Source organism: Pseudovirgaria hyperparasitica (assembly GCF_010093815.1).
Source record: "Pseudovirgaria hyperparasitica strain CBS 121739 unplaced genomic scaffold EJ05scaffold_9, whole genome shotgun sequence".
In the NCBI taxonomy this organism is placed as follows: Eukaryota; Fungi; Ascomycota; class Dothideomycetes; order Acrospermales; family Acrospermaceae; genus Pseudovirgaria; species Pseudovirgaria hyperparasitica.
The window spans coordinates 442,193-457,717 of record NW_022985557.1 but is presented as its reverse complement, the minus strand read 5'-3'; the positions used below and the strand labels follow the sequence as shown (position 1 = coordinate 457,717).

The 15,525-nt window shown below is 51.1% G+C and overlaps 6 protein-coding genes across 6 annotated transcripts; 4 read left to right on the top strand and 2 right to left on the bottom strand.

Annotated features, from left to right (window-relative positions):
- Nucleotides 1-878: 878 nt before the first annotated feature.
- EJ05DRAFT_439908 (Clavaminate synthase-like protein) lies at nucleotides 879-2,031 on the bottom strand (the record flags this gene model as incomplete). The annotated part of the gene is made up of 4 exons (XM_033741902.1): nucleotides 879-1,208; nucleotides 1,273-1,481; nucleotides 1,528-1,732; nucleotides 1,780-2,031. 4 exons carry the CDS (start codon nucleotides 2,029-2,031, stop codon nucleotides 879-881), a joined length of 996 nt encoding a protein of 331 aa, XP_033599876.1.
- A 1,941-nt stretch (nucleotides 2,032-3,972) lies between these two features.
- EJ05DRAFT_389189 (uncharacterized protein) lies at nucleotides 3,973-6,897 on the top strand. Its single transcript, XM_033741311.1, has 2 exons — nucleotides 3,973-5,072; nucleotides 5,119-6,897. Exons 1-2 carry the CDS (start codon nucleotides 4,393-4,395, stop codon nucleotides 6,740-6,742), a joined length of 2,304 nt encoding a protein of 767 aa, XP_033599875.1. The 5' UTR covers nucleotides 3,973-4,392; the 3' UTR covers nucleotides 6,743-6,897.
- A 162-nt stretch (nucleotides 6,898-7,059) lies between these two features.
- Nucleotides 7,060-7,502, bottom strand: EJ05DRAFT_500960 (uncharacterized protein; the record flags this gene model as incomplete). Its single annotated transcript, XM_033747049.1, has 4 exons — nucleotides 7,060-7,118; nucleotides 7,180-7,230; nucleotides 7,378-7,407; nucleotides 7,466-7,502. The coding sequence occupies 4 exons, from the start codon at nucleotides 7,500-7,502 to the stop codon at nucleotides 7,060-7,062; spliced, it is 177 nt and encodes a 58-aa protein (XP_033599874.1).
- Nucleotides 7,503-7,742: 240 nt separating this feature from the next.
- On the top strand, nucleotides 7,743-8,341 carry EJ05DRAFT_486480 (mitotic spindle biogenesis protein-like protein Spc19; the record flags this gene model as incomplete). The annotated part of the gene is made up of 2 exons (XM_033745533.1): nucleotides 7,743-7,880; nucleotides 7,934-8,341. 2 exons carry the CDS (start codon nucleotides 7,743-7,745, stop codon nucleotides 8,339-8,341), a joined length of 546 nt encoding a protein of 181 aa, XP_033599873.1.
- Nucleotides 8,342-10,628: 2,287 nt separating this feature from the next.
- Nucleotides 10,629-12,128, top strand: EJ05DRAFT_388966 (casein kinase-like protein I isoform delta). Its single transcript, XM_033741310.1, has 4 exons — nucleotides 10,629-10,799; nucleotides 10,849-10,921; nucleotides 10,970-11,458; nucleotides 11,511-12,128. Exons 1-4 carry the CDS (start codon nucleotides 10,788-10,790, stop codon nucleotides 12,017-12,019), a joined length of 1,083 nt encoding a protein of 360 aa, XP_033599872.1. The 5' UTR covers nucleotides 10,629-10,787; the 3' UTR covers nucleotides 12,020-12,128.
- Nucleotides 12,129-13,525: 1,397 nt separating this feature from the next.
- On the top strand, nucleotides 13,526-15,505 carry EJ05DRAFT_419810 (uncharacterized protein; the record flags this gene model as incomplete). The annotated part of the gene is made up of 2 exons (XM_033741457.1): nucleotides 13,526-15,175; nucleotides 15,242-15,505. Coding segments are annotated over 2 exons (1,914 nt in total), but the record flags the coding sequence as incomplete, so codon positions are not given.
- Nucleotides 15,506-15,525: the final 20 nt, after the last annotated feature.

Genomic DNA, 15,525 nt, shown 5'->3' with positions numbered 1-15,525 from the left:
TGTGTGTGTGTGTGTGTGTGTGTGTGTGTGTGTGTGTGTGCGTGTGTGCGTGTTTATACAAAGACGAGTTGTGCTGTATGAACGTGTGCCAAATGTTTGTGAAACGCGTGCTCTCTATGCATGTTGATGTTGCGCGCACCAAAAGACACTCATCACGAAACTATCATCACTGTTCACCTTCTTCGTAATGTTCACCGGAACGCTCCGCCCTGTGAGGAACGCTCCACTCTGCTCACAGAAACAGTGTCGTCATCTCCCTTGCCCGACAAGAAATGACCCAAAGAACACGCCCCAACAACCACCCAAGCCCCCTTCACTTGACCACACGTCCTTTATAAACAATTCTAGAACAGTAGCTTTCAGTTCCCACACTTCGGGGCCATGGTCTAGTGGTCCCACAACGTGGATTTCCAAAAAACTCAGTTCGTCTGGTTTTCGCCTGCATAATCGCCTGGGTTCGACCCTTGGCCCGCAGAGTTTTGGCTTTTTTTTCCTTTTTTTTTCCTTTTTTTTCCCCCTTTTTCCCCCCTTTTTTTGGGCGTCAGGTCGTACCCCTCGGTGAATAGGGGCTGGGATCCTATATATAGGTTTGTTTTCTCTCGGATGTATCATTATAGGCTATGTAAGTATAATCAGAGAGATGTTAGAGGTGTACTTGATCTCGAGTTCAAATATGTATGGCGTGAGAGTGAGTATAGTAGTAGTGGACTCGCTGGTAATACTGCCTTCTCCAGGCCAGATCCTGGTTTTTCATGTTTATTCTTTCATATTTCGAATACCACACTTCTGCCTAGTGCTTTTGTCATGACTGACAGGTCTCCTTTAACTGGGATATACCCATTCATGTCATCCGCCAAGGACTTGTATACAGGCAAAGTTTAGTTCTTCCATGCTGACGGCGCCGTCCCACTAGCTAAATTACATTGCCACAATAACCGTCCTTCACCATACCGGGATATCTTGCCAGATACGCTGTGCATCACGCCTCGGTTGTGGAGCAAAACCAGACCGCCCCTCTGCCATGCATGTGCATACACACTCTCAGGTGAATAGACAGGCATCTGGAGTCGATGGCAGATGTCTCGGACCTCCTGAAGATTCGAGATGAGCGACTTATGGCCCGTTTCGGGATTGGTCGTCGTGAGGGAGTATACGCAGCACCCGGCAATTTGTGTGTGAGGTTGGCCATTAGAGGGATTTTTTCCAGACTACCTGTTGTTGTTAATGAGGACTTGCGAGGAAAGGGACGAAGTTTTGGGGGGATGGATTTACAGGGTCGGACTGGACTTCATCCCATGTCCAGTCTAGAAGTGTGTGCAGGACCTGTTCTCTGCCGGTCTTGTGGATTGATGGTCGATCAGCTGATGCCTTGTAGTTGTGCATGTATTCGTATGGTAGTGGTGCATACTGGACAGTCGTGTTCACGTCGAAGTCTTTGTCTTTGTCGGACAGACCTTCGAAATTTCGCGCACTGGAGAAGACTGTAGGGGTTCGTTGTCTAGGATACATGTATACTCTTTGACTCACATAGAGTGGCTCCTGCTGCCACGCTCATGGTGCGTGATTCAGGGAAATGGAGTTGCTGTGGGGGATGTCGATGGTATGGAGCGATGTGACAACACCGGGGAGAAGTCGCATATAGCGCGGCATCCATGTGCCATCTATACGGCTGGGTAAGGTCATTCGCTATGTCTTCTGGAGACAATGGATCTTCATGGAAACTGGATTGGTACTGGTGAGCAACAAGCATCAGTAGCGTCTCCATTGACTGTATGCCACCAGATGCTTGAGGTCAAGCTCAGAGATGCCTTCGTGATTTTCAAAACGCCCTGAGCCGATGACGGTCACTTGCGGGGCACGTGGAATCCGCGAGCAGTTGTTTTGCGATAGAATGTTGCGAGTACCTGTGACTTGTTTCTCGCCTCCTGAATGCTGAATGATGAGCTGCTGATATAGTGAATTTAAAATGAACAAACAAGTAGAATTCTCAGTCGAGTTTCTATGGATCTCTCCCAATATCCATCGACACATGGGGTATCCGAGACGAGCAAGTCCTATCCGTGACATCCTACCCACCATTCATCCAAAAGCACCAATAAACCATGTATCAAAATCCTCGAGGTTCTGTGCTTGCTTGGCTAGGACAGCTCATCGTGCCTATAGTCAGCCATTATAATACACTATGCTATTCTCGCTGTCGAAAGCAATGCATAATCTGTTTGAGATTTTTATCTCTCGCTAGATCCGTCTGTACATTGGTGCTTATTGTAGGAGAGAGAGGAGATTATCATCTAATACAATCTGCACCAAATTGACGCCTCTGAGCGCCATGGTATCGTTCATAGATTGGTTGAGGCGAGCACTGGCCTCCCGGACCAGATTCATACGATATTGTTGCTGGTCAGTCGTCATTGACGAGTGATAGTATAAAAGCTCTATGCAGAGTACTACGACCGCGGTCACACGGAAAGCAGAGTGCAGCCACAGGGATGGGGAGCGTGGAACGGCTTTGAAGAGATGTTCGTGCTCGCGGAGTATCGTCATGGCTGCAGAAATACATGTCTGTCTACCTAGTAAACAGGTATATGCAGGCGATTGTAGGCTTCTAATTGTGAAAGATCGGCGTATCATGCTTATCTTGTCTGCAGCTGCGATTGCCAGGGTACGCCGAGCGAGGTCGAGCGATTCGGTCCCTGTCTAGACTTCGTCTTGACTCTGCAGGATGGCTGGTGGTAGGTATATTAGCCACGAGTCGCCTCATTTGTCGATCCACATTGATGACATGTTCGTAGCGCGACATTATATCAGCTTTATCGTCTGGCCCGTCTAGTCAAGTAGGTATCAGGAGCGACATACGGGATGTGGTAATAGTATATGTACTGCTCGTTACGCAGGCCTCGTCTTGACCACACAGGTCATCGTCGTTACAATTCCAAGGAAGTCGTATTGTGAATTGTCTCAGGTCGATAATGACAACACTAGTACCAGTATAGGGGCTATAATGAAATTCCCACTCAACCAATTCCCACCATACCCGCCGACCGATTTCCCTTTGAACCGTCTCCTCCCAGCAAGTTCCAGGCTCGTCTGGAATGCGGTGTAGTTCTAAGTCCTTTGGTTGATATCAGACAGCATGTCAATCTGCATCGTGGATCTTACATCCTCGCATCTGTTGGAGCCTAGGCATTGACCTCCTGGAAAATCCTACCATCTGCCTCGGCCCTACTCAACTCTATGGGACGGTTATATCATATGGGTATGTTGCTCCACCGACTCCCGTTCATTTACATTCCTGATCACATACGTCTAGCTCGCGCCCATAACTGGTGTCTTACTCGCAGACTAATAGACTATTACGTTGTACATGGCCAAGTATACGACACCCACAAGATATACACCCCGAATGGTAAATCCAGGTACAACAGATGGATTGGGCACCGTAGCAGCCTGGCAGTCCGGTTCCGTGCCGCTGATTCCTGGGTTTTGGCGTCTAGAGTGAGTGGCTCCGCCTGTATGAGCGAGATACCTGCTGATCTTGGTGAAGACGAGTAGATTGCTTTCTGTTATCGAAAGGGAGCGGTCGATATTTGCAGCCTCGGGTATGTCTATATAGGGATTCTGCTTTGGCTTTCTGGCCTTCTCGCTGCTGAGCAGAGTCTTCGCCGTGCATGAGGAGTCAACAGTTGAAGACGGCGACTCGGCGGGTAAGGAAGGAGAGTCATGTTATGAGGCCGCGAGATCGTATACGGTAGATAAAAGAAGCTTAGCGAGAAAGGTACAGGTGGGTATGGATTGCTGCCTTAGGCAACGAACCCAACACCAACACCAACACCAACAGCAAAGCTAGGTTCACTCAAGCTCCTTTTCCCACGAATACAAATGTCGCTCTGTAACCAGTAATCACCTACCTACCTACGCTTCACGATATATTGAGCCATCACCCTCACTCAGTCCTGCCACAAAATATATGTCTAGCCAACTGTGTGGCGTTGGTCGGCCAACAAATCTCTCCTTTCCTTTTCAGCCCCCAACGCATTAATGCATCCATGGATGCGTTTCAAGATCGGCCTAAAAATCGCCATGAACAATTAACGAATTGGAATCGGGGAACTTGTGGCGCTTCCCTCTGACCTGCCCCCGAACTTATTTTAAACGAAGGCTACACAGGATCATTGGCAGCGCCACAGCGTAGATTGGCTATCTGTTCTTCGATGCGGGCTTAGACTTGGAGGCTGACTTCATCTTTAATTCTTTAGTCGACATCGACATCGACATCGACCCCCCGCTGCGTGTGTGTTTAATTTGCAAACTTGTCTTTTGTTTTGAGCAGTCTCAGAGGACCACGCGACTCTTACCACCCTCCTCCAAATATTGCTATGCGATTGCTGCACGATGTCGCGTCGTGACGTCTGGAGTCCGCAGGGATATCACAGGCTCGACGATGTGACAGAGCAGCACGCACTGCAACTACCCGCGCCCTCGATAACGTCTTCGAAACCATCGCTCTACGGATCGAGTATCTACACCAACGATGAAGACACCATGTACATCCCTCTACGGGACATTACAGCGCACGGTGACCATGGAACTGATATGCTCGACTCCGGATTGAAGCCGTCGTCGTCAACACCACAACCACCGAGCAGACATGGACGATTCATGCGATGGTGGAACCGGCAGTTTCTGGGCTGGCGGGCGGGCGCGATGTCCTGTGCGGTAGGCAGTTCCGTTGTCTTTGTGGTCAATCTTGTGGTGACGATATGGGCGACGGCGAAGTACGATGTTGTGGAGGGCCGGTCTACGTTGTTCAATGGGAGCTGCGACAAGATGCGGCCGCTGAACACCTTTCTCCATCTCCTCATCAACATTCTAAGCACTGTGCTCCTGAGCTCAAGTAACTACTGTATGCAGTGTCTATCTGCTCCAACGCGAGCTGAAATAGACAGTGCGCATGCAAAGGGAGTTTGGCTGGATATTGGAGTGCCAAGTTTTCGGAATCTGCGACATATAAGCCCCCTTCGAACCATTCTTTGGGTGGCTCTCGGCTTCTCATCGTTACCATTACATCTATTGTCAGTTGTCGTCGTACGTGTTATTCACCTCGCTGACAAGCAGTAGTTACAACTCTGCCGTGTACAGCTCCATCGCCGCCAATGAGTATTCGATATACACAGTTTCGGAAGCATTTTTGAACCCACCTGCAGACAATCAAACCTGGGTGCTCGACCACGTAAATCTCTATGAAGCCGATCTTTTGAACCTCCATCGCATGATCAAGGAGGGTTCGCCGAATGTTGAAGCATTGAGTAGGGACGACTGTATCAGAGCCTACGCCCAGGACTTTGTCACTAACCGCGCATCCCTTATCATGCCCGCAACCGATTATAACTCCTCAACTGAGATCGAAGTAATCTGTCATTCCTCCTCCGCAGTTGTTGGCGAGTACCAAGTAGATCCCTACGGATGGATTTGCAACCAACAGAATGTGCGGTATTCCACCTGCTCCTCGTATCCAGTGTATGATGATCCTTGCCGAGACCGCATTTCCGGGATTTACACAAACTCCTCAGGCTGGCGGCCATTCTACTACGATATCAACGAGTGCTACTCGGAAAAAACCAACGAGTACTGCAAAATCCAATTTTCCCTCATACTTGCCATTGTGGTCATTATCCTCAACGCTCTAAAAGCATCAATAATGTTTTATCTGGCTTACGGCGTCAAGGAGAATCCGCTGATGACCATGGGAGACGGTGTTGCTTCGTTTCTATCGTCAGAGGATATGTTCAGCAGAGACATGTGTCTCACCTCCAAGACCGACATCACCAACTCGAAATACATCTGGCATACCGGTCCCCGGCGATTCCAGCTGCTACACCGGCGCTGGTACACCGCAGCATCCGTCAAACGCTGGATCGCATGCATGTCGATGTTTTCCTTTGCCTTTGCCCTCGTAACATTCCTGTTCGATTTCGGCCGCCGCGCCATCACGGGCCCCAGCGACATAGGCAGTCTCGCCAAACTCGGCCTCGGCGAAATCAACCCGATGACGATGATCAGCTGGGAGATCCCCTCGTCGGGCGCCAGCGGTCTGCTCGCAAACGTGCTCGTCGCCAATGCCGCCCAGCCCATCCTCTCATTCATGTACTTCACCTACAACGGCCTGTTCACGTCCATGTTCCTGAGCCAGGAGTGGAACTCGTACGCCCGCGTGCGCAAGAGTCTCCGTGTGTCGACCGTGCCCAGGGGCGCGCAGCGCGATACGTATTTTCTGCAACTGCCGTATCGGATTGCGCTGCCGTTGATGGGAGCGTCGGGATTCTTGCACTGGCTGGTTTCGCAGAGCATTTTTCTGGTCAATGTCGAGACGTATTCGTATGCCTCACAGCAGGTGTCAGGTGGGAATACAACGAGTTCGCAGGACGCCTCGTCCGCGCAGCAGCTTCCCGTTGACAACTTTATGAGCTGTGGATACTCGCCCCTTGCTATCGTGCTTGTTATCTGTGCTACGGGCCTCTTGATTGTTGGGATACTGGCGGTCGGGGCGAAGAAGTTCAGAGTGGCGATGCCGGTTGCTGCAAGCTGTAGTATAGCTATCGCGGCGGCGTGCCACCCAGAGAAGAACACAGACAGAAGGGAAGACTGGACGGGAGAGGTCATGTGGGGCGTCATGGGGAAGGGGCACCTGGGTTTCTCGAGTCGGGAAGTTGGAGTCCCTGTGGAAGGTGACATGTATGAATAATACCTTTTGTGTAGTACCAGCCATGTTCGTCAAATACCTTTGTAAGCCTAGGTTTGGGTTATCTCAATTATCGCTTCGGTCTTGCGGAAAACTGTAAAGGTGTCTGCGGCACTTTTAAATGCATGGCGTTGGTGGAAGTATTTGGTAATATCATATCATGGTATGTTCGGCCTTATCAACGAGATACTGTGACATCCGCAACTCTTGATGCTTGTGATCGCTTCTTGTCTATAGCATATGTACATCTGCTTGGTCCGCCTGTGCTTGTATAGCGGACACGCCCACCGTATCATCCACTACTCAGTCCTTGTCACACTCTAGTGGGCATCAGAGCTCTTGGACGCCGGGTTGCGCGGGTCGTTCTTGTACTCGTCGGCTAGAATGGGGTCAGATATGGGACGACAATAAAACGCAAGGACGAGAGTATGATTACGCACATTGAGCGAGAGCGCCAGCGAAGGAGTTGACACCGTACATGACGATGAGACCTGGTCGAGTGTAAGTGCATTGATATCTTGTGGGTGCGCCGTAAAGTCGGCAAGGTTGCGATCTTCTATTTTTTCGCTGATGGTATATTTTGCATATGTGTTTGCCTAATTGAGCCTTCGTGAAAGATGAAATCACTCAGTACGTACCGGCAGCGTAGAAGGGGATCATGGGTCGGGCTGTAGCAGCTTCGTTAGCTTTGGAACATGGACAGTGGGTGCTCATTGAATAACGTACCGACGGGCGCCGGCCACTTTCTTCCGAGGTATGACATTGTGTGATTGGATTTTGCGAATTGGACAGTTTCTGAGGGGTCGAGTGATGAAGTCGTGGTGGAAAGGTCGTCGATGGACCTGATCCGGAGTCAAAGTCAAAGAAGCTATTGGATTAATTACAGTGGCTTGGCAAGTAACAAATGATGACATAAGTGTTTGGCTTGGCACAACATCTATCGGCTACTCGTTTCAAGTGATTTGCAAGCACAACCTCTACCATTGCATCCAGTCCACACAACATGTCTCTTGCAGCCTCCCTCGAGGGCTGCGTGCACTCTCTCGAGACATCGCGACGCTTGCTAGATAACTCTATCTCGGTACTCGACAGCGGGGTCCAGGACTTCCCACGGTTGGCCAAAGTGCTGCAAACGACGAGAGTAGGCGCGAGCTCTTACGCGATTTACTTGCCTAGAAATTGACAAGCGACTAGCACTTTGAACTCATATCGGAACCAGACCTCCAAACCGCTCAATCCTCCCTCGTCTCCGAAATACACCCCGAAGTTGACTCTCTCCTCAACCGGGTCTCAAATTATCTGGACAGACTCGAGCGGCGCGAGAAGTCTCTCATGGCCAAATTCGATCTGAATGAGGGCCGTCTAGGTAGCGAATCTTCGGCCAGCAAGCCAACACGACCAAACTCGACTGTGTCGGGGAGAAGAAGTGTGGCGGGTGGAAATGGAGAGAAGCTGGGCCCGTCGGAAGTGATGAAGCTGAAGCAGATGAGATTGAAGAAGGAGAGACTGAGCTATGCTGTGGATCGACTCACGCTACAAGCGAATCAGCGAGAAAGGCAGCTGAGAATGAGCATGGCGGCGCCACAGCAAACTGTTGGATGATGACTTTTGAAAGAAACGGATCGGGACATAGGGGGCTTTACATAACACGGAGTTTTGTGGTTGGATTATACCCGGTCGGCGAGCCACATGTTTGCAGAGTCTTGGGCTTCAAGAACAAGGGTACAGTAGGAGTCCGAAGATGATATACACGGCTACGGTATATGAAAGAAGTATTTACAACACACCCATGGTATTAAGGAGATAACACTAGCTACCAACCAAGGCGCTGGAGAACTAACATCGGATTTGTGCAAAGCATGGACGACGTTTCGGAGACTATATCATACAGGCCGGCCTTATGCTCAAGGTCAACAAGATTGTGACACGTCAAGCCAATAGAATGCCGCAGTGTACGTTCTGGACGACAGACACGTCGACTGTTGACGATGGCAAGACAATCGTTTGCAAGGTTTTTGTTAATCTACGAATACAAGCCAAGGGCCATGCATAAGGTTCATTGAAGGCGGAGTGGTGGAAGGTCGCGCAGATGAGGGGAAGCCTAAAAGCTTGCTGTACCATTGTTGAGAGGTGGTCAGTTGTCAGCATGCATTCAGCATTACCATGGGTCTAGGAATGTTAGGCCGGTGTTCTGGAATAGCAGTGCTGTGTGGAAGGCGAACAGTCAGGAGGCCTGCTGACCGTCGCTCCGCACCCCTGTCGCCTGTCCGGTCAGCGTCTAGAGGAGTAATCAGCGGCTAGCTCGGGCTTGAGCTCGTCAACAGGATAATAGCGAGCCAACGAAACGAGTGCAGCACAGTACAGTACAGTAGAGAATCGAGTTTCCCGCAAATGCAAACCGTCTCGGACATTTTTGGGACAAAAGGAAAACAACACGTCGATGTGGACCAAGTAACAATCCGGCGGTGTGGTATTGCGATAAGCGAGCAGGGTTCGCAAGCGTGAAATCAGGATTGTTATGGGTAATTAGTAGGTAAATGTTGATGAAACTCGCGTCGAGGAAGTGAGGCATTGATGAGGCATTTGTCAGAAGGGCACTGGAGCGTAAGACCAGTGACGTGACAGTAAGCAGAAGAGCGAGACACAAAAGAGGTTGGATTGATGGTGAGAGGGATAGTCGGGGGTATCGATGCAAGGTCGGGCATATAATATCATCACCAGTAATAAGGGTGTGGCACAAAGCGTGTCAAGTGGAAGTTGGCCGACAAGATACACACTGACACACTGACACACTGACACACTGACAGCAAGGGCGCCACACACCGCACACACACGTAGCTTGTTGGGCGGACTTGGGCTGCCGCTTTGCTTTCTTTGAACCCTTTTCCGGACCGGCTTCATTCATATAACGTGAGTTTCTATTCTTGTCCTCTTCACTGTTTGGGCGGGTTCACACGTGACACAGTGACATTGAACCGACCACATTTCCAAATTTACCTTTTTTCACAACTCAGGCAAAGTGGGGTTTTCCCAGCAAAAGGGCGCGTTTGTCCACCGGTCGTCGACAGTGACCAGAAAGCTTGTCAGACAGAGAGTGCGTGAGTGTGTAGGTGGTCGTCGTCTCGCGCGCGTCCAGCTTCGAGGCCATTGGAACATTCGGAACAAGAAGAGAGTCTTTTTGCAGGGCGCACTGTCCACTGTCCACTGTCCGTTGTCTAAGTAATACTGCAACACTGTAATAATAGCTGGCCTGGTTGCTTGGTTGCTTGGTTGCTCGCCTTCCTTGCTTGTAAAGTGACTGACTGCTAACTAAGCCTGAATACCTAAATTAACCTTGAAGGTTAGTAGCACCCACCCAGCCGCGCTACCCTTCACCTCCACTATTAACCACTCTACCACCACCACTACCACCACCACCACCACCTCACTTCGGCCTTCCTGCTTCTCACTCTCACCTCCCAACAACTCACTCTCCTCTTCTCCTTCGAGACCAACATTCCTCGAAGGCTTCATATCAACATCCCGGTTTGCTTGCCACTCTGTTTCAGCTCTGCCTTTGTGTGCTTCCTCTTTGCCACACTCGCCTTCTGTTCGCGGCTTGCTCTTTGCTCTTCTCCGCTCGGGCTTCAAGCGTCTCCACCGCCCTCGCCCACTTCACTCCCAAGGCTCGGCACCATACTTCATAATAAGTACGTACACCACCACCTTGTCCCTGCACCCTACTCTTCATCAATTCTTCGTCATCATCACCTTCAATCCTCTTCCATTCCTTGTATTCTTTCCTTCAGCAGCCATATACCATCCTGCCTTTCCGGCTGCCCAAGTCACCTGTTCTCTCAGCCTCGAACACACCGCCTCGCTTGACACGCCAACCTCCTCACCTACTCTTACTCCACTTTATACTGACCGGAACCTCCTACGCAGGCTGACCTCTTGAAATACTCCATCCTCACTTCACCCCCTCGATAACGAGCAGCTCATCCTCTTATCCAACCCGTCCAATACATATCCTCAAGGCCTTCGTCCCCTCGACGACAGCCCCTCAAACATGACGACAATGGTACGCGTCCTACTAGAGCTTTATAACAGACCTTCTAACTCCAGTATAGGATCTCCGTGTCGGAAACAAATACCGAATCGGTCGTAAGATTGGTAGTGGTTCTTTTGGTGACATCTACCTCGGTCAGTCAGCACAAATCTCTTTATCAAGCTGAAGGTTAATCTCAATAGGCACCAACATTATCTCTGGCGAGGAAATTGCCATCAAGCTTGAGTCTGTCAAGGCCAAGCATCCACAACTCGAGTATGAGGCCCGTGTATACAAGTCCCTTGCTGGTGGTGTCGGAATTCCCTTCGTACGCTGGTTCGGTACTGAGTGTGACTACAACGCCATGGTGCTCGATCTCCTCGGCCCCAGTTTGGAAGACCTGTTCAACTTTTGCAACCGTAAATTCTCCTTGAAGACCGTCCTGTTACTCGCCGACCAGCTCATCTCGCGTATCGAATACATCCACGCCAAGTCCTTCATCCACCGTGATATCAAACCGGACAATTTCCTCATGGGCATTGGGAAACGGGGCAACCAGGTCAACGTGATCGACTTTGGTCTTGCCAAGAAGTACAGAGATCCAAAGACTCACTTCCACATCCCCTACAGAGAGAACAAGAACCTGACTGGAACTGCCCGTTATGCCAGTATCAACACCCATTTGGGCGTCGGTACGTACACTTCCATCCTTTTATCCCGCGTTCGTATTGCTTACATTGATAGAACAATCCCGTCGTGACGATATGGAATCCCTCGGATATGTGATGCTCTACTTCTGCCGTGGATCCCTTCCGTGGCAAGGACTCAAGGCTGCCACGAAGAAGCAAAAGTACGACCGTATCATGGAGAAGAAGATGACCACTCCTACCGAAGTTCTCTGCCGTGGATTCCCCAACGAGTTTGCCATCTACCTCAACTACACGCGTTCCCTTCGCTTCGACGACAAGCCCGACTACTCATACCTCCGTAAGATCTTCCGTGACCTCTTCGTCCGTGAAGGATTCCAGTACGACTACGTCTTTGACTGGACCGTATACAAGTACCAGAAGAATGCCCAGGCCATTGCTCAGGCTGCCGGGAACCAGGGCCAAGCCGACGATGATGACAAGGGGCGTGCCCGTCACGTCACTGGAACTGGTGCTGCCACCGGAGCCCCAACACCGGCTGCTGGTGCTGTCAACGACAAACGCCGTGGTCCCGTGAATGCCCGCGAAGGGGGTACTGGAATGTGAGTGCGATTTATTGGTCCCTGTAAGATCCTCCTCTCCTCTGCGTTTAGTGCTCGATGATGACGCTTGGCGCGGGGGGAGTGCCGTGGACAGAGTTGCTAATTTCCTGTTTTCCCATAGGCAACTCCGCTCTGCCAACAAACGCGGTGGGGATCAATACCAGCAGGGAGGCTATTGATACAACTGAAGCGGAGTAGTCCACGTCAAATTCTCTCTACTCATGCACTTTACTCGAAGATGTCCGTATTCTCTGGAATGTGGCATCTCTCTCTCATGTGGGAAATGCGGCCTCGCCGTCTTTTCTTTACCCAGACGGCTGGCCTGCATCTTATCAGCATATGAGTCCTTTTCTATGGCTTCAACTTCCATGGCACAGGCAAAGACTACACATCTCTCCTCAACAGATCTCTCGGTAATCCATACGCTCTTATTCCAGGTTCCTCGTCAGCGTCAATTCTTCGATGGGCGACACTTTTCGGACTTTTGGACCTTTGGTCTGCTCTTGTCTCGTCGACTCCCGGGATTTTCGCCTCGAAGACGGTTTGGAGGGACGCGCTCGACCAGAGATGTAGAGGATTGAGCAATGTCTCGGTTTCTCAATATTGCTGCTATCCTACTCAACTTAAACTTCACTCCCCCCAAATCGTGTTACTTCATGTCTCTTCTTTGCTTTCTTTGCGAGTATTCGGCACGTCTGGATCATGTCTGGGGAGGTTGCACTAAAAACCGGGGACGAAATCGAAAATCACAAAACACGCACCATCATCATCATCATGTGTGGGCCAATGGCAAGACATTAATGAGGCAGATCACTTTGGCATGCTTTTTGTAGGGGCGTAGAATCTCAAATGGTTGGGAGATTCTATGGGATGGATCTGAAGGGCGGCTTCCGGAGTGGTAATCAGGCTGTCGGAGTGGTCTGCCAGGTGAAGGGGAAGAAATAGTTCAAATCGCTCGTACTTTCCTAAATTCAATATCTTCTCTCTTTACTGCAACACTCCAAAATACTGCTGTTAATTACTGTGTCTCTGACTTGTCACAGCTAATGGCTCTAAGTTTTGGGCTCCGCATCCAATCGTGTCTTGGCTAGGATCTCCAAGCCGGGTGCCCCTAGTTTTTAGACTAGTGGCGTCCAATCAGCAGCGGGCTAGTCAGCAGCAACCTGCAACCCAAAACTTTTTGAACATTGCAGGTTCAATGTAGTGTGCCAATCCTCCTCATCTTCTCGCCAACGTAGTCATGCTTTCGGGTCGCTCGTTGAGCCCAGTATGTATAACATGCAGACTGCGCTTCCTGGCGCGAGCACACGTCCGTGGCATCAATAGCTCTCCGCGATATTTGACGAGTTTCAGCTCGCATGGACGGCGCGCGACGCCTCTACCAAAGCGCAACGCTCCATCACGACGTACGCTGTATGCGGGGGTTAATCTCACGGGAGGTGTTCGAACAGAGGAGATATCCGGGAATAGCGCGGATCCGACTCTACAATCACTTATTGTCGAGAGAACGGCAGAGCAGAATGAGACCGCTGCACGGAGTGCGAGGCAAAGATTCGGAGACGAATTACCACCAGGTCTCTTGTCACAAGGGGAAGAGAGATCATATGAGCGACTATATGGGAAGGCAACCTTCATGGCGTCGGATTGGAAAGAGCAGCTTAGTGCGAGAGGCGAGCTAGTAGCGGAGGTCGAAAGAGATGGAAAACAGATACTCCTGCGGCAGAATGACGAGGGGGAGCTGGAAGAAGTGGAACATACGGAAGACATGGAAGAGGCCGAAGAGGGTGCGGAAGAGAAAGAGGATTCAGCTAGCATGTACGACTTCGGATCTGAAGAAGGTCTGCAAGGATTGGAAGAGCTGGAGGCCATGCGGAACAAAGGTGTCTCATCCGACCCTCTACGACCCAGTTCAGACTTTGCGCGCACGCATCCATTGACCGAGGCTGGTCGTATGAGAACGTGGCCTTCGACTGCCAGAATGTCTGTCGCGTGGGAGGAGCCCTCGTCAATCATTCTGAAGAGACAAGGCAATAAGCATCTGTCTGAGAGGGCACATGAAACATTTGGTGGAAAGAATCTCCCCCTTTCTGTGGCCACCCCATCTCATATACCGTCACATCAGATCCACATGCCAGTCGCCATGGATGCCGGAGAGTCATCCATGTCTAATGTCGATGCGGATGTCTACTTGGCGACGATGACTCCTGGCCTACATGCTTCAGCTTTGTCGGTGTTGGTTGAGGTGCGCAAGCGACTTGGATCGGGCTGGATCGAACGCTTGGTGAGGAAGCCAGGCGGCCCATTAGTTCTGGACGCTGGAGCTGGTGGTGCAGGTATCATGGCCTGGCAAGAGATCTTGAGAGCTGAGTTTAGTAGACTCAGGGAAGAGCACGATGACATTGCCGCCATGGACGAGATTCCCCCTTCCAGACAATCTGTCATTATTGGGTCTGACACTCTCCGACATAGGATCAGTCGCATATTGGAGAATACCCAATTCCTCCCTCGCTTACCCGAAACAGTCTTTCCTTGGGCACCAGAAGTCGGCCCGGAACCACGAAAGTTGTATGATGTAATTATTGCCCCTCACAACCTGCTGGGCATAAGAGAGGAGCATGTTCGAAAGCGACACGTTCAGCGCCTGTGGTCACTTCTAGATCCCAACGGGGGAGTTCTCATCCTCATGGAGAAGGGGCTTCCACGAGGTTTCGAAGCTATAGGTGCAGCTCGAGAAATGCTTCTCAATCGACATATCCAAGATCCTTCTGTACCCATTGTCGAGCCAGAATACGAGAACAGAGACAGACCGACATGGAAGAAAGAAACCGGCATGATCGTAGCTCCTTGCACCAACCACGTCCAATGCCCAATGTACACCATCCCAGGCGAAATGGTCGGTCGCAAAGATTTCTGCTACTTCAGTCAACGCTTTACCCGCCCAGCCTACCTCCAAAACATTGTCGGTATCGCCCACTCCAATCACGAAGATATACAGTTCAGCTACATTGCGGTGCAGCGCGGTCGCGACCAGCGTCGCGCAGAATTCGACACTCATGCCCAAGGCGTCTCCCAAGGCGCACATGCCACCGACGCCGCATTCGCCGGCTATGAGCCTCTCGCGCCTTCGCCCGCCCAAAACCGCGGACCCGATCACGACGTCGTCTACTCGCCCTACGACCTCGAGGACGCAGAGGAAGAATTCGAGGACATCACAATCTCCGACGAGATCAGACAAGAGGCCCGTAAACCCCCCGCAATCAACACTCTAAGCCTACCACGCATGATTCTGCAGCCTCTAAAGCGCCGCGGCCACGTCATCATCGACGTCTGCACGCCCGCCGGCACCCTCGACCGCTGGACCGTCCCACAAAGCTACAGCAAGCAAGCCTACCGCGACGCCCGCAAATCCCAATGGGGCGACCTCTGGGCCCTCGGCGCCAAAACGCGCGTCCCGAAGAACGTGCGCACCGGCCGTCCGAAGAAGGGCTTCGGGCACAACGACGTGCGGGG

Bases quoted from the DNA above. Each gene is read 5' to 3' on its own strand.
- EJ05DRAFT_389189 (XM_033741311.1), top strand. From the start codon at position 4,393: ATGTCGCGTCGTGACGTCTGGAGTCCGCAGGGATATCACAGGCTCGAC. The intron at 5,073-5,118 runs GTCAGTTGTCGT...GACAAGCAGTAG, and splicing joins TCGTTACCATTACATCTATT to TTACAACTCTGCCGTGTACA.
- EJ05DRAFT_388966 (XM_033741310.1), top strand. The intron at 10,922-10,969 runs GTCAGTCAGCAC...TAATCTCAATAG, and splicing joins TTTTGGTGACATCTACCTCG to GCACCAACATTATCTCTGGC. The intron at 11,459-11,510 runs GTACGTACACTT...TTACATTGATAG, and splicing joins CAACACCCATTTGGGCGTCG to AACAATCCCGTCGTGACGAT.